At 42.5% G+C, this 27,141-nt stretch overlaps 1 protein-coding gene across 1 annotated transcript in view; it reads left to right on the plus strand.

Moving 5' to 3' along the window:
• angpt4 (angiopoietin 4) overlaps window positions 1-27,141 on the plus strand; it is a 46,789-nt gene that overhangs the window by 18,461 nt on the left and 1,187 nt on the right. Inside the window, exons 2-9 of the mRNA XM_037786232.1 lie at window positions 15,599-15,754; window positions 15,839-15,960; window positions 20,121-20,205; window positions 20,612-20,759; window positions 21,822-21,934; window positions 22,290-22,391; window positions 22,522-22,688; window positions 22,849-22,982. Coding sequence (XP_037642160.1) covers window positions 15,599-15,754; window positions 15,839-15,960; window positions 20,121-20,205; window positions 20,612-20,759; window positions 21,822-21,934; window positions 22,290-22,391; window positions 22,522-22,688; window positions 22,849-22,982 — 1,027 coding nt within the window. The remainder of the gene's footprint in view (window positions 1-15,598; window positions 15,755-15,838; window positions 15,961-20,120; window positions 20,206-20,611; window positions 20,760-21,821; window positions 21,935-22,289; window positions 22,392-22,521; window positions 22,689-22,848; window positions 22,983-27,141) is intronic.

Raw genomic sequence — 27,141 nt, forward strand, 5'->3', positions numbered from 1 at the left:
TTTGTTTTTTACTTTACTCCCGTGATAATTTGCCTCGCCGACCGTCTGCTTCCCGGCTGGATACGTGAGGCAGCTGATGCTGCGTGCATATTGATATCATGACAGGGAAAGGAAAGTAATTTTCTCTGAATGAAAAAACAACAGTGCACGGGGAAAGCACCTGTAGGTGAAGCCGCCCGCGTCAAGTGATTGATAGCTCCTGCACACGTAATGCCCCCAAAATGAAACTCCGTAGACCGGCTCCTCGGCACCGCAGCTCCAGCAGCTCATGCAGAACCGGTGCCCATCTCACTCGGCGCCGTTACTGGGTGAGAGAGCGAGGAGTCCAGTGCGTGTCTGGAGTGAACCGCAGTAACGTTTAACATTTCTTTACTAATAAATTTAACAGAGCATTTAATCTCTGTAGATGTGCAGTATATACAACAAGTGACAGTACAAGCTCCAAACCTTGAGTCAACAATATGCAGAGGACCTCGCTTCCTAAATAAAGTAATCTTTTAATTTCTGAAAAAATATTCCAGAAAAAGCTTGACAGTGGAGGTTTCAGCATGTTGAAGAGCAGCTGTTTAGACTTCAGTATGTTCAGCAGATGAGTCCAGTTACTCAGATTTTATTCAGGTTTTACTGAGGTGGCATTGCTTCTTATTTCTGTGTATTTTCAGTCCTTCGGCCCTCTTGTTTGTTTATGTGAGCCTGAGAGAGGAATCTCTCCTCTTGGCCCGCCGCTGCTCTTTCCCTCTGAGCAGCCGGGTCAAAGCACTCAGGCTCAGTTTGGGGGAAGCCAGCACCATCTGAATTGCAAAGAAAACAGAAAAATCCACTTCGGGCTCAGTCCGAACTTTATGATAACACGTAATTAATCGGCTGGAATCTGCTGGCGCAATCAAATGTAGCCTTAACCCCGCACCTCCATGTAATTACCAGTTAAGGATGGAGAATATGAAGTGTGTTTTTGGGGGGGAAATTGTTTTACTCCACATGAACAAACAACTGAGAGGAAGTTGTTTACAGCACGTCTGTCTGTTAGTCTGTCTGTATGAAGTTCATACAGACAGACTAACCTCTCCACAGCGTTCATACTATGAACTGTGGAGAGGTTAGTCTGTTCATACTATGAACTGTGGAGAGGTTAGTCTGTCTGTGTCTCAGGAGAGGTCCAGTCTGGACGTTAGTGTCAGCATCAAGTGGATGGTCCCTGCAGGCTAAAAGGGTCAGTTCACCCAAATCCCAAAATTACATCTATTTGGTCTTTTTGGCGTTTAATTCTCACCTGAACCCCCGCAGCGTCGCCTACCTGGACCTGGGTGCTGTAATCCAAACCGTGCACTGATGGCTCAGAGCTCAGCGTTGGTTTCACTCCATGTCGGTTACCATAGAAACGCAGATAGAAAATAAAACCAAAATACTTCTGCAGCTCGCTAACTTTCTTTCTCTTCTTCCACCTTCTGCCCTCTGAAAGGCTCGTGTCAGATAAGACCTGCCCCTCTTGACGTTCAGCAACCAATCAGCAAGACAAATGACCATGTGACCATGACAACGGTAGATTAATGACTTCTCTATCTCCTCTGGAGGACAGATGGGCCCTGAAATCTAAATCCCTGCAGCCTCACCTGAAACGTTCTTCATGCTGGGCGTCATAAATAAATTGGTTCCTGTTTTAACATCCAGAGTCCGGTGTTGAACGTAAGCATTTAAAAACACACAGCAACTCCCAAACTGTGTGTAAATCTGCTGCTTCTCCTCAACATGGAGAGTTTTATGGCCTTCAGTTACACAGAACAGCTTCCGTTAAACAAATAGTGAACGTACACGGACAGCTCTGGAGAATGTGGACTACCGTCAGCGAGGTCTGGACCTCACAAGATTAGACGTCAACAAGATTTACTGTAAAATACCATAAAAATAAAAGTACACATAACGTGAAGCTCTGAATGAGAACATCTGTGAGACTCAGAGTTTGTCTGATTCTGATCTCAGTTGGTAGTTTTATTATTTTAATGACACAGCAGGAGTTCTTCACAACAAAACAGCTTTACTCTCCTATCCTTCTCTCTCAGTGTAAAACATTGCAGTTGTAATTTATTGTAACTAGAGGAAGTAGACACGTGGGACTACGTCCGGTTTTCAAAATAAGGTGTTAACAAAGGGAACTGTATACAGACATAGGCAAAATCGTTGGTACCCTTCCGTTAAAGAAAGAAAAACCAACAATGGTCACTGAAATAACTTGAAACTGACAAAAGTAATAATAAATAAAAATTCACTGAAAATTAACTAATGAAAATCAGATATTGTTTTTGAATTGTGGTTCAGCAGAATCATTTAAAAAAACAAACTAATGAAACTGGCCTAGACAAAAATGATGGTACCCTTAACTTAATATTTTGTTGCACAACCTTTTGAGGCAATCACTGCAATCAAGTGATTTCTGTAACTCTCAATGAGACTTCTGCACCTGTCGACAGGTATGTTGGCCCACTCCTCGTGAGCAAACTGCTCCAGCTGTCTCAGGTTTGAAGGGTGCCTTCTCCAGACTGCATGTTTCAGCTCCTTCCACAGATGTTCAATAGGATTTAGATCAGGGCTCATAGAAGGCCACTTCAGAATAGTCCAATGTTTAGTTCTTAGTCATTCTTGGGTGTTTTTAGCTGTGTTTTGGGTCATTATCCTGTTTGAGGACCCATGACCTGCAACTGAGACCAAGCTTTCTGACACTGGGCAGCACATTTCGCTCCAGAATGCCTTGATAGTCTTGAGATTTCATTGCACCCTGCACAGATTCAAGACACCCTGTGCCAGATGCAGCAAAGCAGCCCCATAACATAACCTAGTCTCCTCCATGTTTCACATTAGGTACAGTGTTCTTTTCTTTGGATGCTTCATTTTTGCGTCTGTGAACATAGAGCTGATGTGACTTGCCAAAAAGCTCCAGTTTTGTCTCATCTGTCCAAAGGACATTCTCCCAGAAGCTTTGTGGCTTGTCAATATGCATTTTGGAAAATTCCAGTCTCGCTTTTTTATGATTTGGTGTCCTCCTCGGTTGTCTTCCATTAAGTCCACTTTGGCTCAAACAGTGACGGATGGTGCGATCTGACACTGATGTACCTTGACCTTGGAGTTCACCTCTAATCTCTTTGGAAGTTGTTCTGGGCTCTTTGGTTACCATTCGTATTATCCGTCTCTTCAATATGTCATCAATTTTCCCCTTGCGGCCATGTCCAGGGAGGTTGGCTACAGTCCCATGGACCTTAAACTTCTGAATAATATGTGCAGCTGTAGTCACAGGAACATCAAGCTGCTTGGAGATGGTCTTATAGCCTTTACCTTTAACATGAAGGTCTATCATTGTCTTTCTGATCTCCTGAGACAACTCTCTCCTTAGCTTTCTGTGGTCCATGTTCAGTGTGGTACACACCATGATACCAAACAGCACAGTGACTACTTTTCACCCTTTAAATAGGCAGACTGACTGATTACAAGTTTGAAGACACCTGTGATGCTATTTACAGGACACACCTTAGTTTAATATGTCCCTATGGTCACATTATTTTACATCTTTTCTAGGGGTACCATCATTTTTTGTCCAGGTCAGTTTCATTAGTTTGTTTTTTAAAATGATTCTGTTGAACCACAATTCAAAAACAATATCTGATTTTCATTAGTTCATTTTCAGTAAATCTTTATTTATTGTTACTTTTGTCAGTTTCAAGTTATTTCAGTGACAATTGTGGGTTTTTCTCTCTTTAACGGAAGGGTACCAACAACTTTGCCTACGTCTGTATGTATGACAAACAACAAAATAATGTCCAGATTAATAGATAACGAAAATCATTAGTTGCAGCCCTGAACTATTCAGCAGCTAACCTGAAAACCAAGAGAATTAAAATATAAACTAACATGCCAGCCGTTCTATGGGTACCCACGAGTCTCCCCTTTACAGACATGCCCACTTTATGATAATCACATGCAGTTTTGGGGCAAGTCATAGTCAAGTCAGCACACTGACACACTGACAGCTGTTGTTGCCTGTTGGGCTGCAGTTTGTCATGTCCTGATTTGAGCATATTTTTGCAGTACCTGTGAGGGTTTCTGGACAATATATCCAATTTTTTGTGTTGTTAATTGATTTCCAATAATAAATATATACATACATTTGCATAAAGCAGCATATTTGTCCACACCCATGTTGATAAGAGTATTAAATACTTGACAAATCTCCCTTTAAGGTACATTTTGAACAGATAAATGTTTAATTTAAATGATTAATCATGATTAAATATTTTAATCGACCGACAACCCTAAAAAGTACATTTTACATGCTCGCTTGCTGTACCGTAGCTTCAACATGTAGACAACATTACATGCATTTCTGCATTATGTGTTCTTTGCACCTTTGTTTATTCTGAGCTTTTAGTCATCAGGTAGGTCAGCGTCGGCGGTGCGTTCAGGTTCGATGTGTTTTAGGTGTTTAGGAGACACAGAAGAAGAACTGTGTAGTTAGCATGAGCAAAAATAGCTGCCAAGATAATGGTAAAAAGATGACTCAGATTACTACTTTGACTTAAAGTCTGACCTGCTCTGGGGCCCTGAGCCAGACTTTGAGACCCGACACATCACATGACAGATAGCCAAGAGGAGGAAACGGAGAGAGGGAGGCTGTAAGTGAGATTTATCTCCCGTTCAAAAGGCCACCGAATCAGTTAGTGGAGCAGACAGACTGATATCAGCTGGACGGTGTGTGTGTGTGTGTGTGTGTGTGTGTGTGTGTGCGCGTGTGCGTGTGCGTGTGCGTGTGCGTGTGTGTGTGTGTGTGTGTGTGTGTGTGTGTGTGTGTGTGTGTGCGTGCGCGCGTGCGTCAGATGGAGACAATGACACACTGACTGGTGGTTTCATTTTGTTTTCTAATCCCAGTTTAAAGAGTCATTCATCACTGCAGCTGTGAGGAGGCAGAGTGGAGATTTCAGTTACCATAGAAGTTGACACGCCGAGGGGGCAAAGGGAGGACAGACTGATAGAGGGGTAGAGATGAGGAAGAGGAGGAGGAAGTAAAGAAAATACTGTGGAGAGAGGATGGATGGAGAGAAAAAGTAGAGCAGTAAGAAGTGAAGGAGTGTAAAGATCGTGGTGAGATATTAGATGAATAACAGATGAAAGGAGGAAGACGAGGAGGAGGAGAGAGGGGGAGTAAAAGAGGGAGAGATTCCCAGTGCCTCGTGGCCGAGAGCCAAACTGAGCACAACCACACTCTTCTTCTCTTCTTCTTCTTTCTCATTCTTCTCTCACAGACACTTATGTACAGCAAATACACAAAGTCAAACACACATAGCCTGGCGTGAGGCCACTGAGGGCTCAAACATCCCTCTTCATCTCCTCATCGGCCCTGTTCTCTCTCCCCCTCCTCCTCCTCCTCCTCCTCAGCTCTGTGGGGACAGCAGGTTGTCTAAACTGATGTATGAAAGTCCTCTTTTTACACCTTATAGACAGTCGGAGATGGATTTAGGTTTTTGAAATCATAGTTTGACGATGAAGAGAAGCAAGAGGAAGAGGACATGAGACAAATGTCCTGGACCAGATTCAAACCCGGGACTTTGTAGTTAAGATAAAATGAGATAGTAGGGGTGTAACGATACGTTTTTACAACGATACGATGCGATTTCCATGGTTCCGATACGATTCAAGGACGATATTTGGCTCATCTAAAGCAATACGATACGATTCGAATCGATACAGTAACTTTTTTTGCCAATTCACCATCTCAGTTTTTGGCAGTCGCCATCTTGGTTTTTGGCCGTATAATATTGCAAATACAATATTAGTCAAAATATTTGCAATTAAATATTTTTAAAAATGAATGGAGCTGACTGCTTTTTAACATCTTTGGAGTGTTGAAATGATATTACAGTTTGTCTCTCTCGCCTCAACAAAGAAATGAAAGCGTCTGTTAAACATCATTCTGTCGTATTATAATTTTCTTATGAATGAAAGAAATCATGAAACAGGTGAAAGAGCAGAGAAACATCTTTTATTGTTCTACAGAGTCTCTCTTCATCTCTTTCCTCTTCACTGAGAACCCAAACATCTACGACCACAATCACTTCTTCTTCCTGTTTTACCACCGCGCTGTCTGTCATCCCGTCAGTGACGAGTGGCGTTCATCCAGCACCATCTGTTCAAACACGCTGACAGTAATACTTCATAAAACACCGGCTTTATTTATTGTCATAGTGAATAGATTAGGACATACAGGTAATGTTACAGACTTGTACAGTGACTGTAGATATACGTTCATTTATTTATCCTACACCTCTCCTGCAGCCATCACAGCCTCTTCTCAAATATAATCCAGTCAAACTATTTCTCTGTCTGCATTCTTTTACTGGTTTTTAAACCTTCTTTTTTTACATATAAGAGCAGTAACCTCCTGTTGGACATTTTCATACGTTTATCTGAACCAGACGATCTGACAGCAGGACGGGTTAATGGCCCTGAACTGTGCTAGTAGTTCTCAAAAAGGGTAAATCCCAACTAGGGCTGAACGATTTTGAAAAAATATCTAATTGCGATTATTTTGACTGATATTTTATTTGCGATATGATTTGCGGTATTATACGACCAAAAAAACAAGATGGTGACGGCCAAAAAAAAAAATGGAGACGGACAAAAACCAAGATGGAGACAGCCAAAAACCAAGATGACGACGGCTAAAAACCAAGATGGTGACGGACAAAAACCAAGACGGAGACAGCCAAAAACCAAGATGACGACGGTTAAAAACCAAGATGGAGACGGCCTAAAACCAAGATGGTGACGGCTAAAAACCAAGATGGAGACGGCCTAAAACCAAGATGGTGACGGACAAAAACCAAGATGACGACGGCTAAAAACCAAGACGGAGACAGCCAAAAACCAAGATGACGACGGCTAAAAACCAAGATGGTGACGGACAAAAACCAAGACGGAGACAGCCAAAAACCAAGATGACGACGGCTAAAAACCAAGATGGAGACGGCCTAAAACCAAGATGGTGACGGACAAAAACCAGGATGGAAATGGACAAAAACCAACATGGCGACCGCCAAAAACCAAGATGAAGACAGCCTAAAAGCAGGATGGAAACGGACAAAAACCAAGAGGGTGACCGCCAAAAACCAAGATGGAGACAGCCTAAAACCAAGATGGAAACGGACAAAAACCAAGATGGCGACCGCCAAAAACCAAGATGAAGACAGCCTAAAACCAAGATGAAGACAGCCTAAAACCAAGATGGAAACGGACAAAAACCAAGATGGAAACGGACAAAAACCAAGATGGCAACCGCCAAAAACCAAGATGAAGACAGCCTAAAAGCAGGATGGAAACGGACAAAAACCAAGAGGGTGACCGCCAAAAACCAAGATGGAGACGACATAAAACCAAGATAACAACGGCCAAAAACCAAGATGGAAACGGACAAAAAACCAAGATGCCGACAGCCTAAATGCTGAACTCGAGGCTTCAAAATGGCAGTCCACGAACCAATGGATGACGTCACGGTAACTACGTCCACTAATTATATACAGTCTGCATAAATACTGTAAATCAACACGACAAACATACTTAAGTATGCAAACAAGTGGTAGAACGCACACTACTACATTGATGTACATACAAGTCCACTTTCACTGGTAACCTTAAAAACTAATGCGTCTGTACACACACTCACACACACACACACACACACACACACACGCACGCACACGCACACACACACACACACACACACACACACACACACCAGTGTGTTGACTTAGTCCATCTGGTCCTGATTGTGGTGAGATGATTGAGATGTTTGTCGTGGCTGTCGTGGTGACCCGGCAGTCTGACTGACACACATTGTAGATAGTAACATTTACTGACACACACTCACTCATTCATTTACTCTCACACACACACACACATACACACACGCACACGCACACACACACACACACACACAGTGCTGGAGATCTAACACACAACAGATGGTTCATTAGACTGTGATGTGTAGTTTAGTGACACAGCAGAGAGCTCAGCTAAAGATGAAATAGATATTAAACAGAAGCAGGACGTTTTCTTTCCCGTTGTGAGTTTATTTTAGAGCTGGTGGTCCTGGTGGAGACTGAAGCAGTCATTCTGGCTGTGACCTCATCTCCAGTTACAAGAATTGTACGTGAATCATGACTTATCAAAATTCACTTGGGCATAAAAACCTTAAACTTCCTGAGATAAGATTTAAAGTTTGTTATTATTTTCTGGTGTGACTCATTTAACAGTTTCCAGTCAAACTCCTCTTGCTGGCTTCTTCTGGGGATTCAGGGGTCGTATGGCTGCGACGGCTGCGCCCCGAGATAAAAATAGTTAAACTTTTGGAACGCGCACCGCATGTCATGTGACGAGGAAAAACCAATCAAAGCCAGCAGATATCGTTTCTTTCTTCTGTAAATATCAGTCTACCTTAAATATATGGAGGAGAAGTTAATCATTGTAGTGCAGGACTACCCAGAACTTTATGATCTGTCCCACCGACTATTTAACTGCTTCACCCTTTCTGACCGAGGACGTCTCAACATCCTGTAGAAAGATAAGCAACACTGACACATGGAGCCATGAAGATACTGTGAGGCATTCACGATGCTGGAAATCCATTTATCTTTGTTTTCACTGTTTAGTTTAGTCAGTGAGGCTTTTACTGCTGAATTACCACAACTTCATTACCATCATCATTGCAGCACGCAGATTTTGGCTGCTTAAGCTTGGTTTATGGTCGCCGTAGTGAAGCCGGCGCTGAGATGGAGACAGCGAAAAACCAAGATGGAGACAGCCAAAAAACGAGATGGAGACAGCCAAAAAACAAGATCGAGATGGCCAAAAACCAAAACCAAACCTGTGCCCTTGACAAAAATCACCACTACAACCACTGGGGGGCACCAACGTCAGAAATAATCCAATTCAACACATTAAAAGAAGTAATAGCAGGAAATGTATGGAGTCATTGGACGTCTTGTGGGTTTATCTCTCTGGTGACCGCTCTGTGCTGACTGTAGATTTTTGGAGAACATGTCGTAATAGTGAAGACTTGATTCAGTCCTAATGTTTTAAAGAAGAGCTGTGTTTGTGTTTGGCCCACGTCCGATGCAGAGTCCTCATGCTGGGTCCTGTGGGAACTAGATCCAGAATAACATGGTAACTTGGGTCCTCTCCACCACTTTCCCACTCCTACCTCTTTATAAAATAAATATATTAAATAAAGCCTTCCCAGAAGGAGCATTTCTTAAAGTAGAGAAAGTGAAAGTTAAAATCACATCTGTTTCTGGTTCCATTCTCCTCTCATGAACACTGGACCATGAAGTTACTGCTCGAACACATTTAAATGTACGTTGTAATATGTTTATGTTTCTTCTTATCTTGCTGCACACATTGAAGGATCTGAGCTTCCTCAGGAAATAGAGTCTGCTCATCCCCTTCTTATATACACTCAGAATCGGTCTTCCAGTTCAGTCTGTTGTTGATTTTGACGTCCAGGTACTTAAAGTCCTCCACCACGTAGACATCCTCTCCAAGAATACGCAGGGGTTATGAAACCGTCCTCTTCCTTCTGAAGTTGATCACCATCTCCCTGGTCTTGGCCACAGAATTTAATGGAGTTGTAGGTTATTTACTAACACGCAGGGCAAAAGCACAGGACACAACCTCTTCTACATCCATGGTCTGTGGTCTATTGGACCCTCTTCTAATAACGCCAGTTACGTAACAAAACATTTATTTTAAGCCAAACCACGATCAAGTAATTGCGTTTCACAACATTAAATAGAACAGTCGATATGTTGTTTTGGAAGTTATTGGCAAATGACGTTAAAGGTGTAAAAAATATCGATACAGTATTGCGATATTATGATTTGCGATACTGTATTGATTTTTAATTAACCTCTTAAAGATTTGCTGGCCCGCCGGCTGACCTGTACGTTATACTTTCAGAGGTTGTATTGGGCTCAGTATTAAAGCTAGAGTGAAGCTACTGGTATCATATGAAACTAGAAAACCTATTGAATCCATTGGTACCAACCAATGTCAATTCAATTTCATATGGCTTGTCACGAAGGAGGTTAAATAACGCTCCAAAGTTACACAAAATTTTGACGAGGAGAAACTGGCATGGCCATTTCCAAAGGGGTCCCTTGACCTCTGACCTCCAGATATGTGAATGGAAATGTGTTCTATTGGTACCCACGAGTCTCCCCTTTACAGACATGCCCTTTTTTGGATGCAGTATAAATATGTTAGTTTCTCCTATTCTAATGATGTGTTTGAATATTTCTGCATACTGGGGTCCCTAAACAGTCTTAGAATTACATAAATTGTGTCTCACTGTAAAGCTGAGACTCTTGTGGATCCAATGAGACCAACTGTATTCATGTGTGATGATGTTAGTCCCCATAGTAGACATTTCACATAGTGACTTTTTTTTACTGAGATTTTATACATATGGTGGTGTGTCTTTATACTATGACAGTTTTCCTAAAATTAGATTCTAAAAAATCGCAACATATTGAATCGCGAGCCCTGTATCATGATACATATCGTATTGCCAGATTCTTGCCAATACACAGCCATAAACAACGTGTTAGTTTGAAGCATTTACTGATGAAAGTGTAATGTCGATAAATATGCAGATAAATGAAGAAAGATGAGATGAAACACCTGAAGATAAGTTCATACATGAGATGGAGAAAGAGAGACAGTTATTTTTGGTTAACGGAGAGAGGACAGAGATGTATTTCCCCGCTGCTCAGAAACAAAGCCTGAGGCTGTTGGCTTGTTCTGCTGCTTCGTAACTCTGAGGTTCAGCCAAAACATCTGGACTCTCTGATACTGAAGACAAACTGCAGTAATACAACCAGCTCTGTAAGCATGCATGAGAGTCTTAGTTCATATTCATCCAGCTCATGAAGTCAGATTATATTATCGTTGTATAAACTGATGGCTTTCAACAGATGTGATAGAAAGGAAGACGGTTCACTGTCGCTCATTATTTATGATGACAAACAAACACACTAACTTTAATGTATCTGAGGTTGTCGTGTGTGTGTGTGTCTGTGTGTGTGTGTGTGTGTGTGTGTGATTAAGGACAATACAAGTGTTGTTGAAAGTTTAAACCAGAGACTGTATATAAGAAGTTGATGTAATCACCGTGACGTCACCCATTGGTTTGTGGACTGAAGCCTCGAGTTCGGCATTTCGGCCGTCACCATCTTGATTTTTGGTTGTCATCATCTTGGTTTGTGGCCATCGCCATCTTGGTTTTTCTCTGTCGCCATCTTGGTTTTTCTCCGTCGCCATCTTGGTTTTTGGTGGTCGCCATCTTGGATTTTCTCCGTCCTTAGAAGTGTATGATTCAACTTTTTCCCATGGTTTAGTGTCAAGAAAGTTAACAAAAATCACAATAAATCGTAATATCGAATTGCAATACTTAAAAATCGCAATTCTTAAAAATCGCAATACAAATCGAATCGGCACCCAATAATCGTGATAGTATCGAATCAGGAGATAGGTGAATCATCCAGCACTATTACTTACTCAACATGGATCAGTTTTATCCTTTCTACCAGTACTGATGAGTTCAGTCTCATACTGAACTGCCTCAGTCCAGTCAGCTCAGATCCCGACACACTCCAGCGACCCACAGTGCACTTGTTACCCCAGATCCCTATCGGTGCTACTTGCCTGTGCGTCAGTCTTGTTATCAAGGCTGTTTGGTGACCCCCCCTCCTCAGAGGGCCAGATCACAGCGAAGCCAACATGTGGTTTGAGTTAGCATCCCAGAGACCAGCCCTCCATACGTGGGGTTGTCAGCGTCGTCCCAGAGCTCCTCGGTCAGCTTGTGTACTTTATAATTGTGAGTGTGTGTCAGAGCTAATTGTGTTTGTGTGTGTGCATGCTTGTGTGTGAATGTGTGTGTGTGTAGTTGTAATCCTACAGCAGGAAGTCAGGGTCAATTAAAGAGTCAGCACATTGTGTCTCCAGAGACTTGACAAAAAAATAACAAGAAAAGAACAAAAAAAAGAACCTGCTGAACTTTTCTAGTTTATTTCAGTTATTCTGAATGTTTCTGATTTATCCTCTCACAGACAACATATTTCTGTTCATATGGTATATTCAGTAGGGCTGGGACGATTCAATACTATCACCATACTTGGGTGCCGATTCGATATGTATTGTGATTTTCAGCATGTATTTAGTCAGAGATGTCCTGAAGTCAAATATATCAGTCATTGTCAGGAATTATTCATTACATTTTTTATCCAGCAACCCAAAAATCAAAGAATAAAGACATTTCCCTCACAGATTAGTGGTATTTTCTTTTTAATTTATAAGGGACATGTAATGTTTTATACATCTGGTGAATATTATCCAATCAATCTTATTTCCATATATGTATTTTGTATATACAGTTCCCTTTGTTAACACCTTATTTTGAAAACCGGACGTAGTCCCACGTGTCTACTTCCTCTAACTTCTCCAAGGTGGTCTCTAGCTCTCCCGTCAGCTCCTTTCTCTTTATACATCCATGGTCAGCTCCATCGAGGCCGTTTGAATGCATTTAACATAAATGTCAGTATATGGGTGCTCTACAGTCGTAGCGTCGGCCCATTTGACCACGGAGATGAGAGTGACGGCCGGCTCGATCGCACGTTACCGTGATAGGATAACGTTTCCTGTCCGTGACAGAGTTAGCATGCAGCTTTAGCCGTGATGTCTAGCGCTGCTTTTCCTGCAATGTGTGAAACCCAAAGTGTTTCCATCCTTTACTGGATGTGTAGTGTTTACCACTTTGGATTTAAAATGGGAGGGTGCAGGTCGTATCCGTGCAGACTCTCCAACGTTTTATACTTTCTCGTTTCGGCTCACTGAGGTTTGTTTTGGTTGACGGATACGGAACGGATATGACGTCACATTACTCAGACTACAGCAATAAAAGCGGTTACTTCCTTCTATCTCCACGTAGACTCAAATGAAGCAAATATATTGATTCTGGCATTAAAACATCTATTTCAAAGTCGTAAAAAAAAGAAGAAAGAATCGCGAAACATAGGTGAATGGATTTTCTTTCCCACCCCTACTACTCATACCAGCACTGCAGCTGCTCAGTGCTTCTGTCGCCCTCCATCTCTCTGCTGTCGGACGCTGCAGCAGCCAGGTGAAGGTTTTGGCCTTCGTCAGAGTTTATCTGAAGCATCTCAGGAAGCAGAAACCAACCAGCTCCTTCCAGCTTCTTTGATTATTTGATTAACTTCCCGCTGCATCACAACATCTGATGTAGTTTTCCCTCCTTGTTCCAGCTCCCACTTTACCAACTAAAAGGCCTCTTGTATTTGTGTGACGGCTGCGATACGAATCGTAAAATCATTTTCTGACTGAGCAGAGCGCCTCTTGTTTAATCTGAGGCTGAATTGAAGCAGACTAAACATAATAACTTTAATGGAGTCGAGAAAATGAGTCACATGAGGAATGATGAATGTGATAAAGTCAGTCAACGGGGATAACATCAGCAGTTGAAAGGAATAAAACCATGAAAACACGACGTAAGTCAGCACTTATGAAAAATGAATCAGCTGTCATAACAAACACACTAAAGCTGATTTAAAATGGCATTTTATTATTTAAACTCAGGAGGTGTTGGTCCCGTGTGTCTGTTTGCAAAGAAATCCGTCACATATATCCCGATGATCGTTTTCTAAACATTTTTTCATATTAGAATTATCAGAGGATTGTGTAACTTTCTGTGCTTTCAGGTTATTGTTTTAATTCGTCATTAAAAGAGCAATACTTGTTTCCTGGTGGTGATTCTACAGGATACCTGCTAGAGTTTGACGCACCCAAAGAGTCACAACTTTTACTTCTTTCCATCTGTTTGGAGGGACTTTTATAGAATGAAAATAACTAAATAATAAGTACACTGCAACAGCATGTTTTGTTAAATAGACCTACTTTTAATTTACTTTTAATTCTCAGGAAAGAAAACTGAATAATTTGCCTCTCTGGTATAAACTAATATTCATCAGTTTTCATTCATTCAGTCATGTTTTGCCCTACTTCAGTATTTCTTCCTCTTAGTTCTCTCCATTTCTCTCTCCATCTCCCACTAACTGAAGGTCCTTTCAGACACAACGTGACAACGGCACCACTGACCTCTGAAACCCAATGGCGAGCGCCGCGCCGCGCCGCGCCGCGCCACGGCGGCTTAAGCGCTGATGTGTGGCAGGTGCAGCTCAAACCACGCCACGGTGTCGTGAGCAGCTCTTCTCCGCCAGGAAAAGACATTTAGTGTAACTCTATTGTCGTCCAGGTGGAAACAGTAGTGATTATAGAACTGCACGGTGCATGTCAACAGTTTGAGATAACGAAGAGGAAAAAAATGTGTGAAAATGACATAAATCTGGAGAAATGTGTGAGAATTGTGACCCCGGGAGGAAACAAGGAGAGGGCGATGAAAAACGGGAGTCTCCCGGGAAAATTGGGAGCGTTGGAAAGTTAATCTCATGATTGTTGCGAATCGCAATTAATCGCAAATTAATCACACATTTGTATCTGTTGTAAATGTAAATTCAAGGGAGATTTGTCAAATATTTAATACTCTTATGAACATGGGAGTGGGCAAATATGCTGCTTAATGCAAATGTATGTATATATTTATTATTTTAAATCAATTAACAACACAAAACAATGACAAATATTGTCCAGAAACCCTCACAGGTACTGCATTCAGCATAAAAAAGCAAGTTTGGAGCGTTATTTAACCTCCTTCATAACAAGCTAGTATGACATGGTTGGTATAATGCGATATTATCACGTTACCTTTGACAACACTATTTATAAACCAAACAACTAATCGATTAATCAAGAATATAATGAACAGATTATTGGTTAGTTGCAGCTCTAGATTAACTAGAGTTGTGTGTTGGGATCCAGACTCCAGCTGGCGTTGTCCTCCCACTGACTCATCAAACAGCCTCACTGGTAACTGGCCGTCCCACTGGGACCAGTCTGTTTGTTGGTGCAGTGGTATATTTATCAGCTCCCAGTGCGTCTCGGTGGCACTGATACCCTGAAGACGAGGAGTCTGAGGGACGAAGAGATGGCTGGATGGACGGAGTATTTATTTGTCGGGGTCAAAGGTCACAGCATGGCAGTGTGAGTTGGCATGGCTTGATGTTCCCAGAGATTGAGAGAGCTGCGTCTTTATATACCAGACCTCCTGACATGGTGGTGAACCTGATGCACTGAGTGGGTGGTGTTGGAGCTCACAGCTGATTTCACTGCTCATATTTAAAAAAAATAAAATACCACTAATTTGTGATTTAATAAATACTTCCTGACAATGGCTGATATATTTGACTTCAGGACATCTCTGACTACATACATGCGGAAAATCAAACATTTTTACTGGATTCATTTAGAGATTTTCCAAAATAAAAGTCCCTAGAAGTGTATGATTCAGTAAGAGTCAGTGTTTTGTTTTGTTTCTCTCTGTCCTGTCTGCCTTGTTTTAGTTTTACTCTCTGTTGTCCTTTTGGTTCGTCAGCTGGAGAACGTCATCCAGAAGAGCGCGAAGCCTGACGTCACTAACATACCGTCCCACGTCGTTCACAACCAGACGGCCACCATGCTGAAGATCGGAACGAACCTCCTCACGCACACCGCCGAGCAGACGCGTAAACTCAACGTGGTGGAAGCCAAGGTAACGGGCCGCCGCCGCCGCTCTGCTCATGTCGTCACCTGAAAGCAGATTTCCTGGACGTGATGTTTGACATCTTTCCACCAGGTGCTGAACCGCACGTCTAGAATCGAGATCCAGCTTCTGGAGAATTCTCTGTCCACCAACAAGCTGGAGAAGGAGCTGCTGCTGCAGACCTCCGAGATCAGTCGGCTACGAGACAAGAACAGGTAGGAAGGACATCGATTATAACTTTGCTGGGTCTGAGACACTCAGTGAGACTCTGAAGACACAGCTTAGGAGCAGCTAATTCAGAATCCTACTCTGCCAAGAACGTGTAACCTCGCACAGCAGCTGGATTCTCACAAGATCACGGGGCGTGGCTTAGGTTCGTCAGGTGACCGTTGGTTCCGAACAAAGCAGAGTTTACATTATCTTGCCGGTATCACGTGTAGATGTCCGGCAGATGAAATTATCAACGGCCAACATGCCTGATGGCAAATATGCCAAATTAATTAATTAATTAATAGCATATTAAATATCCTAATATTGTAGGATATGTTGCCAAGACAATTTCAATATAAACTTATACAAAAGTTTGTTTTTGCCTTCCTGCTTTATCACCCACAGCCGTGCAGTTCAGAGGATGAGATCGGTGCAGCTTTCGAACAATAACATCTTCTCCTCTCCCTCCCCTGACCTAAATATGAGCCGACCCAGAGTCAGCCTTATCAGTGATTTCACAACTACAACAGTGAGAATATCTGAAATACGAGCAGGTCATTAGAGATGATGGAAATACGTCCACAGCTGTTGCTGCGAGACGCGCCAATATTTACAATCACAATATTGTCTCTTGTTCACGGTGAGGTGAAGCTGGACGTAGTGCTAGTCATTATCAGTAACAGATATAATACAAACACATAGAGTGTGTGTGTGTGTGTGTGTGTGTGTGTGTGTGTGTGTGTGGATGCTAGCACACCTCATTGACTCTCTATATCTTCAGTTTCAGTGGATTTCACTGATGTATGTGTACACTGTGTGTCACAGTGTTTGTTGAACAGATGTTTTCAGTCACTGATGGTACGTGTCCACAGCGGCGTTTTTATGGCGAGGGACCGCCTCGCTACCCAGCGTCGGACGCTTGATGGGCCGCCACTAGACATGAGGCACCTGAATGCACGAACGCTTTCCCTCGTGGGCTGCTGCTCCCAGTTTTCAAACCGAAACCAACATGAAGGCTCGTTTGGAAACTCACAAAAATAATCCACCTAAATGTGTTTCTGAAAACATTCAATGTAGAAATAATCCATGCAGATGAATCTCTCTTTATTTTAGATCGACAACTGTCACTCTAATGCCCGGTTCAGACTACACGATATCAGCCTGATTACAGCCCGACACGGCTGTCGCAGGGTGTCGACTCGGATCGGGAACGATAAACGAGTGTCGTGACGTCCCGACTTTCTGTCGGGACGCCTCACGACGTCCCGACAGAAAGTCTAGCATGTTTGATTTTTTTTTTGCTTTCCACGACGTGTTCCGTCATGGCCAGGAATTTGACCAGCGGACCACCCAGTTGAGCCCCAGTTAGCCTGTATATGAAGACGGCGGGGCCGGGAGAGTGTGTATTGTCGGAACAGGGGACTGACGTGAAGTCCGTCATGTGTTGCGGCCAAGTCATGACAACAATTTATGACTCTCAATCGTCTAATCTGACATACTGACCATCGTAACTGTCTAAAATATCGTGTAGTCTGATCCTGGCATAAAAGTTTCTAGGGAGTTTCCAGAGGCGGCGAGTCGCGTCGGACACCCCTGACTTGCATAAAGTAGCCGAGACATCAACTTTATGCAAATGAGGAGCGGCCCGTCTCTCGAATCGCATCTATCCAGAACAATTTAGCCACAAATTCACAGAGTGACCATAAACGGTCCAGATATACACTAGGTTTGGAGTTAATTCTCCACCTTTTACGGTGACGTCCAGTCAGTGTTGGTGGTAAATGTCAACTGAAGAAATAAATTCCTAAGTCAGGTTTTTATAGTACAGATCTTAAAAAGTTACAAGTTAAGATTTCTGAAATACTAACACCATGAAAAACACACACACACACACACACACGCACACGCATGCACACACACACACACACACAAACACACAGTCTGCATGTAGTTGGGGACAAACTCATTAATCCACACACACACACACACACACACACACACACAAACACACAGTGTGTAGAAACCGCAGCATGGCGGCGATCAGTGACTCCCCATCAGTCCAGCTCTCAGTGAGCGGCGTGGCCTCGTTCATGTGCAGGTCAGCATGTTGAAGTGATCAGAAGCAGCAGCAGCTAGTTCTGCAAATACCTGCAGAAATAACACTCAGCTAACGTTAGCATGCTAACACGTTAAACCAAGATGGTGATAAACATTATACGTGCTAAACATCAGCGTGTTAGCATTGTCATTGTGAGCATGTTAGCATGCTGAAGTTAACATTGAGCACAGCCTCATATAGCAGAGCACTAGCAGGACTGTAGACGTCTTGTTTCATTTTGGTGCTCATTTGAATGTCAGCACATTTTCTGAGCTGATGTTTTCACAGCGGGACGGTGAACTGTAGTCATTAGTGTCTTCTTGCAGAAGGAAACAATAACTACTGGATGCATGAGGACATCAAGTCTGTGACGTCCAGTCAGTGTAAACCACACTAATAAAAACACGATGAGTCTACTCATAAAGAAGGTGACGAGATATTTTATTTTAATTATGTATTTTCTTGATATTGTCCAGCAGCACATAGTGAGTAACCAGACCCGCCAGATGGTTTGTTCCACAGAACCATCTGAGAAGGAAAAGGGCAGGCACTTTGATTGGATGAACCATCTGTCAATCAAACTCTTGCTGTAGCCAGTCAGGAGAAGAGTGAAAACATGTTTTCCATCTGGAAAAGCCTTCAGTGTCGTTCTTTGTTCTTCTTTCAGTGAAGAAACCCTCTCCAGTTCTGATAGAACGATAGAACCTCTTCAGGTGCCGCCATGGTCGTTCAGAACCAACAGTCGCCTCACTGTGTCGTAGCCACGCCCCCAGCTGTCAGTAGCTCCTCACTGATTGGTCAGTGCTCTGGCTTGCCGGACACAAACACATTACTTGAAGCCTGACAAGATGGATTTTCGCGTGATACGTGATCTTGCGATTCTAGCGTAATCTCGTGAGAATCCAGCTGCCGTGCACGGTTAACATCGTGAGTATTTAGCAGAGTGTGAGTTATTCTGGGAAACATTAGAGAAGAAGACACGTTTTCACATTTTCTGTCCTCTGCACTTGGAGCCAGAAAAGTGAGTGTGAACTGGACATTCATCCATGTTTCAGTGTCCCATGTTTCCATGTGAAGCCGCTGCCACTCCTTCATCAGGTTTCATTCGTTTGGCTGCGGCGTTGTTGATCTAACTGGGCTGAGTCTATTTCCAGCAGCTGCTCTGCTGGTTCAGCTGCACAGATAACGTGGACCGCAGTCTGCTCTGGCAGAAAGAATGATGGCCGGCTTATTAATCTTTACTTCACCGTTTTACGGCTTCTCTAACTAGAGGGAGGAACTCAGGAGTTACAACCTCTGGTCCAGTACAGACAGATTTGTGTCTTCCTGCTGGCATTCATGTTAATATGACACATCCTAGGAGTTACTTTCCTTCAGCCTCCTCCACTCCTTCTTCATTTAGTTATTCCCTACATTTCCCAGAATGCCTTTATGCAGCTTCTCCAGTCCTGCTGAAAAACTTCTCCCGGTGTAGAAACAAGCGTCTCTGCATCTTCCATCATTTTTCATTTTATTCATTTCATTCTACATTTTTAGACACAAGAACCGTTTCTACTCACAGACCATCACTCTGCTGAACACTTAATCAGTCATACACTGTCGATAACTCTTTAACACCAAAATATCCACTGCTGCTGTTATAGATTATAATTTACAGTCTTTTATTTTTGCACATTTTCAGATTCGACTTTACAGTCTTTAATGCACATTGTTTTGCACATTTTTAGATGAGAATTTACAGTCTTTAATGCACATTTTTGCCCATTTTTAGATTAGAATTTATAGTCTTTTCTATTTGCACATTTTTAGATTAGAATTTATAGTTTTTAATGCACATTTTTGCATATTTTTAGACTAGAATTGACAGTCTTTAATATACATTTCTTTGTAATATGTAGATACCATCTGTCACTCGTGGGATTAATTGTTTTACTTTAGTTTTTTGACCGTGATATCGAGAATCGTTGAACTTTACTGGTATTGGTATAGACTACTAAATCTCTGGTGTTGTGACATCCCTAGCTCGGTCATGTGAATCGAGTGTCTTGTGTCTTTTCTGTCCTTCAGTCGTTTGGAGAGTAAAGTCCAGATGTTGGAGTCTCAGCAGAGAGGAGAACTGGAGGACATGAAGGAGGAGAAGAACAGACTGCAGGTAAACTCCAGCAGCAGCTGTCGCTCTATTAACCATGTTATATTATATCTACAACATAGAGGAGTACTTTATGTGAATCAATCAGAATGTGTTTTACATTTACGAGGCACAAGATGAAGAGTGAGTGTCTGACCTCATAGGTGTAAATTATACAGATCTGAATGTGCAGAATATTTATTACTGCTACTTTAGTCTAAGCTGGCCAACATGAACATAAAAAATATAAACAGTAAACATAAAATATGACGTTATAGATCTGATGTGTGACGTTATAGATCTGATGTGTGATGTTATAGATCTGATGTGTGACGTTATAGATCTGATGTGTGACGTTATAGATCTGATGTGTGATGTTATAGATCTGATGTGTGACGTTCACGCTGACAGATAAAACGTTTCCTCTCAGTTTGTCATCAGGACTCAGATTGAAGCCATCGGGTCTCTAGAGAAGCAGCTGAGAGTCGCCAGCAGCAACAACACGGCTCTGCAGAGACAACAGGCTCAGCTGATGGAATCAGTTCACACGCTCATTACCATGGTGGCTACTACTACAGGTACTACTACAGGTAGTACTGCAGGTACACACACTACTACAGGTACTACTACAGGTACTACTACAGGTACACAACACGGCTCTGCAGAGACAACAGGCTCAGCTGATGGAATCAGTCCATACTCTCATTACCATGGTGGCTACTACTACAGGTACTAATACAGGTACCACTATAGGTACTACTACAGGTACCACTATAGGTACTACTACAGGTACCACTATAGGTACTACTATAGGTACTACTATAGGTACTACTATAGGTACCACTACAGGTACTACTATAGGTACTACTATAGGTACTACTACAGGTACCACTATAGGTACTACTACAGGTACCACTATAGGTACTACTATAGGTACTACTATAGGTACTACTATAGGTACCACTACAGGTACTACTATAGGTACTACTATAGGTACTACTACAGGTACCACTATAGGTACTACTATAGGTACTACTATAGGTGCTACTATAGGTACTACTACAGGTACCACTACAGGTACAACTACAGGTACTACTACAGGTACTACTACAAGTACTACTACAGGTTCTACTACAGGTACACACATTACTACAGGTACACAACACAGCTCTGCAGAGACAGCAGGCTCAGCTCACACATTCATTAACATGGTGGCTACTACTACAGGTACTACTACAAGCACTATTACAGGTATCACTACAGGTACTACTGCAGGTACTACTACAGGTACTACTACAAGTACTACTACAGGTTCTACTACAGGTACACACTACTACAGATACACACACTACTACAGGTACACAACACGGCTCTGCAGAGACAGCAGGCTTAGCTCACACACTCATTAACATGGTGGCTACTACTACAGGTACTACTATTACAGGTACTACTACAAGCACTACCACAGGTATCACTACAGGTACTACTACAAGTACTACTTCAGGTACACACACTTTGTCTAAACTGTGCATGTTTGTACAACGTAAAAAGTTGAAGTTTAAAATAAGATGTGTCTGAGTTTACTGCCTTCAGTACTACCTCGTAATGAAATGTTAATCTGTGTGTGTGTGTGTGTTCAGGGTCTCCTCCCAGGGACCAGATGTGGAGGGACTGTGCAGATGTTTATAAGGCCGGTCACTCTGTCAGTGGACTGTATAACATCTACATCAGTAACAGGACTGAACCTGTACAGGTACCACAGCTGAACCTCCACCTGGTTTCTACTCAAGTAAAAAATAACATACATTTAGGCCTAAATACCTGTCATTGTTTCATATTTTCACTTTCTTACTAAAGTAATGTGATGTTGCATGAAGGTAAAGCACAACCCGCATTATATTTATAAAAGATATCTAATATATATCTAATGCTGTGATACCTGGTCTTGTCCGGTCATGGGCTTTACTTTATTACTTACATTATTGATGGTTCTTCCAAACAGCAGATTTATGTCCCATGAGTCTTGTGGTCATTAGTTTTAATCCAACAGAAGATAATCAGATTATCCTCTAACGCTGTTTCTTCTTCCTCTTCTTCTCCTCTTCCAGGTGTTCTGTGACATGGAGACGAGCGGTGGGGGATGGACGGTGTTCCAGCGGCGGTTTAACGGCAGCGTTGACTTCCAGAGGAGCTGGAGAGAATACAAGATGGTCTGTTTGTGTCTCCTGAGAGCGATGAAGTCAGAGTAAAGGTCAGAATAAGACAAGTTAAATCACTGAAGCCTTTCTCCTCCTCCTCCCCCTCCTCCTCCTCCCCCTCCTCTTCCTCCTCCTCCTGCAGGGGTTCGGGGACGTGTTTGGGGAGCACTGGCTGGGTAACGAGGTGACGTACCTGCTGACCAGTCAGGGTCAGTACTCTCTGAGAGTGGAGCTGAAGGACTGGGAGGGAAACCCCGCCCACGCCCAGTACGACCGGTTCACACTGACCAGTGAGAGGCAGCAGTATAGGTAACAGACAGTTACACTCACATATATATATACTGTTCACACATGACATCATATACCACTAAGTACATTAACTCTAGTACTGAGTGGGGCTGTATGAGGTACTTATCCATAGTAGACCAGTACTCCCAGTACGGAGATGACCTTGTCTCGTGTCTCTCAGGTTGTATCTGAGAGGTTACAGCGGGACGGCAGGGAGGCAGAGCAGCCTGGCGAGCCACGGTACCGGCTTCAGCACCAGAGACCAGGACAACGACAACTGTGACCACTGCAGATGTGCCCTGATGCTCACCGGAGGTAACGTCTCCTCCTCTCCTCTCATCTCCTCTCCTCTCCTCTCATTTACTCTCCTCTCCTCTCCTCTCCTCTCCTCTCATCTCCTCCCCTCCTCTCTTCTCTCCTTCTCTCCTCTCCTCTCATCCTCCTCTCATCTCCTCCTCTCCTCTCCTCTCTCCTCCTCTCCTCTCGTCTCCTTTCTCCTCCTCTCGTGTCCTCTCCTCTCATCTCCTCTCCTCTCCTCTCCTCTCCTCTCCTCTCATCTCCTCCTCTCCTCTCCTCTCTCCTCCTCTCCTCTCGTCTCCTTTCTCCTCCTCTCGTGTCCTCTCCTCTCATCTCCTCTCCTTTCCTCTCCTCTCGTCTCCTCTCTCCTCCTCTCGTCTCATCTCCTCTCCTCCTCTCCTCTCTTCTCTCCTCCTCTCCTCTCTCGTCCTCTCCTCTCCTCTCCTCTCCTCTCCTCTCCTCTCCTCTCCTCTCCTGTCCTCTCCTCTCCTCTCCTATTCTCTCCTCTCCCCTCCTCTCCTCTCCTCTCCTCTCCTCTCCTATTCTCTCCTCTCCCCTCCTCTCCTCTCCTCTCCTCTCCTCTCCTCTCCTCTCCTCTCGTCTCCTCTCTCCTCCTCTCGTCTCCTCTCCTCTCCTCTCCTCCTCTCCTCTCTTCTCTCCTCCTCTCGTCTCATCTCCTCTCCTCCTCTCCTCTCTTCTCTCCTCCTCTCCTCTCTTGTCCTCTCCTCTCCTCTCCTCTCCTCTCCTCTCCTATTCTCTCCTCTCCCCTCCTCTCCTCTCCTCTCCTCTCCTCTCCTCTCCTCTCCTCTCCTCTCCCCTCCTCTCCTCTCCTATTCTCTCCTCTCCCCTCCTCTCCTCTCCTCTCCTCTCCTCTCCTCTCCTCTCCTCTCCTATTCTCTCCTCTCCTCTCCTCTCGTCTCCTCTCTCCTCCTCTCGTCTCCTCTCCTCTCCTCTCCTCCTCTCCTCTCTTCTCTCCTCCTCTCTCCTCCTCTCGTCTCCTCTCCTCTCCTCTCCTCCTCTCCTCTCTTCTCTCCTCCTCTCCTCTCCTCTCCTCTCCTCTCCTCTCCTCTCCTCTCCTCTCCTCTCCTCTCTCCTCCTCTCCTCTCCTCTCCTCTCCTGTCCTGTCCTCTCCTCTCCTCTCCTCTCCTCTCCTGTCCTCTCCTCTCCTTTCCTCTAGCAGCCACTGAATACTTACAGTTTTTCTCGATTGTTTACACACATTTTCTGAAAGCATGCCTCATACTCTCAGAACTCTACACGCAAATCAAAAAACACACACACAATGGGCAAAACCCCTCAATTCTCCTGCAAAATGAAACTTTACATTCAAAACAATGTTATTTCTTCTCAAAATGGTATTTTGTTTTCAAATGACACACACAAACCATCATATGAATAGACATTTATAAGAACCAGTTGAACACTGATGTGCTCAATGTAAAACACTATGATGAATGGAAAACACTTCTTCTCCATTCATCATAATGACTTAGGCCTTTTTTTTGTTCAGTGTTACACTTACTACAGACAGTACATACATAAGTGTGTTGTAAAATATTTTAGAATATTGTTTTTATACTCGGAACACACAAATACACGGTAACAAATATATTTTATTTTCCCCACAAAAACAATGTACACAGTGTACATCCCAACCAACACGAAGTTGCACATACAGTGGTCTACATACAAAACAACAGAGGAATTTACTGTATACAGTTACAGTAAAAAAAAAACTATGCTGCATCCTCTCTTCTGTTTCGGTCTGGCCACAGCACCTCATCCACATCACAAGCAATGTTTGCCCTTTTATGCTAAAGCTCTGATTGCTAATTGTAACACTGTGTGACAGGTGTTTGCCCATGTGATGAGTCAGTGTGCATAGTAGGGCAATTGACTTTAGAATTTTGAATGACAGTGTGTTCCTTGTGAAAACGAGATTTTCTTCATGAAAATTGTGCCAAATGCAGAGAATTGTGTGTAGTGTTTTGAAAAAAGTGTGTTTTAGAACTGCAATTTGAGTGTAAAGCAGGAATTGTGCTTGTAGTTTAGCAGAATTGGTTCAGGGGGTTGGTGCATGAGTTACATGTTGTGGTCATTGTGTGTCAAGTACCAGTATTTGTGTGTAAACAATTGAGAAAAACTGTAATATTGAAATTCAAATACCACTGAATTCATAACATTGAAATATTTTACTTTGAGAACCATATATCTGAATGTATTTCTTCTGAATGCAACTCTTTGAAATTATAATATGAAATATTTAAAAAATTACCGGTCCCTGCCTCGCTCCCTGCCGCTGAATAAGAAAGCAATAAAAGATGGGTATTTAAGATAATAAAAGATAAATAAAATACAAGGAAATAAAAATAACAATAAAAATAACAATAAAAATAAATAAATACAAATTCTACACACACAAAATAATTGTATGAAAATAATGACATTTTAATAAAATAAAGTAGAATAAAAGTAATAATGATGATCAGCTATAAAATGTTGATTAAACAAAATAGAGTAAAATAAACACTATAATAATGATGATAAATAAAATAAGTATAAACAATAAAACCATAAAATTATAAAACTATAAAACACTGCATTAAAGTCAGACTAAATAGATGGGTTTTTAGTTTACATTTAAAACTATCAATATGTTCTGCTCCTCTCAGTTCCTCTGGAAGGTCGTTCCAGCGGCTGAAAGCAGCATCACCACATGTTTTTGTTCTGCTTTGTGGAACAACTAAAAGAGAAGAACCGGAGGATCTGAGGGGAACTTCCTGCTCTGTTGTTCTCTCCTTTTTTAGTCAGCACTACGGCAGCAGAATTTTGAATCAATTGTAGCTGATTTATTGTATTCTTTGGTCGACCAGAAAGGAAAGCCTTACAGTAGACCAGCCTGCTAGTTATAAAAGCGTGCATCAGTCTCTCTGTGTTGCTCAGAGAGAGAAATGGCCTCACTTTGGAGATATTCTTCAGATGATAAAATGCTGTTTTTGTGATACTCCGGACATGAGCCTAGAAATTAAAATCAGAATCAAAAATCACTCCTAGATTTCTTGTTTCTTGACTTGGCTTGAGTCCTTGTGTATTTACTTTCAAGAGGCGCCTGTCGTTAGGAAACGGTATATGGCAGAGGAACAGGAGCGGTATACCACCGCCGTACCACTCTGAACCACAGTGACACACCATCAGCCACTTCTCGATCTCGGCGCTACCGTTTTTTCGGATGTAAAATACAGACTTTGTTTATCTGGTGTGAATGCAGCGTATGAAACACAGATGTGGGGTGTAATTTCTAAATCACATGAGGTGTGGCTGATTACACTAGTCCTGTGTGAATAGGGCTCAAGTCACTGCATGTTTTATGTTTATGCTGACTTTATGATGATGATATACTGTACATCAGATGTCCGTACGGCCTCATGGACCCAACATGTTGTCTGCTGAGATGCACTCATTTTATTTAAAAGTATAATTTCACCTCGATGTTTAAATCTGATTGTAGGAGACCGTCCTCACCAAACAGGATCTTTGCAGTTTTTCTCAATTGTTTACACACAAATACTGGTACTTGACACACAATGACCACAACATGTAACTCATGCACCAACCCCCTGAACCAATTCTGCTAAACTACAAGCACAATTCCTGCTTTACACTCAAATTGCAGTTCTACAACACACTTTTTTCAAAACACTACACACAATTCTCTGCATTTGGCACAATTTTCATGAAGAAAATCTCGTTTTCACAAGGAACACACTGTCATTCAAAATTCTAAAGCCAATTGCCCTACTATGCACACTGACTCATCACATGGGCAAACACCTGTCACACAGTGTTACAATTAGCAATCAGTTGATGCTTTTCATGGCTGGATTCGACATGCTAAGCGATATTTCCCCCGCTGCTTGGCCAGGGAAAACATTGCTTGTGATGTGGATGAGGTGCTGTGGCCAGACCGAAACAGAAGAGAGGATGCAGCATAGTTTTTTTTTACTGTAACTGTATACAGTAAATTCTTCTGTTGTTTTGTATGTAGACCACTGTATGTGCAACTTTGTGTTGGTTGGGATGTACACTGTGTACATTGTTTTTGTGGGGAAAATAAAATATATTTGTTACCGTGTATTTGTGTGTTCTGAGTATAAAAACAATATTCTAAAATATTTTA

Source organism: Sebastes umbrosus, chromosome 1 (genome assembly GCF_015220745.1).
Source record: "Sebastes umbrosus isolate fSebUmb1 chromosome 1, fSebUmb1.pri, whole genome shotgun sequence".
Classification (NCBI taxonomy): domain Eukaryota; kingdom Metazoa; phylum Chordata; class Actinopteri; order Perciformes; family Sebastidae; genus Sebastes; species Sebastes umbrosus.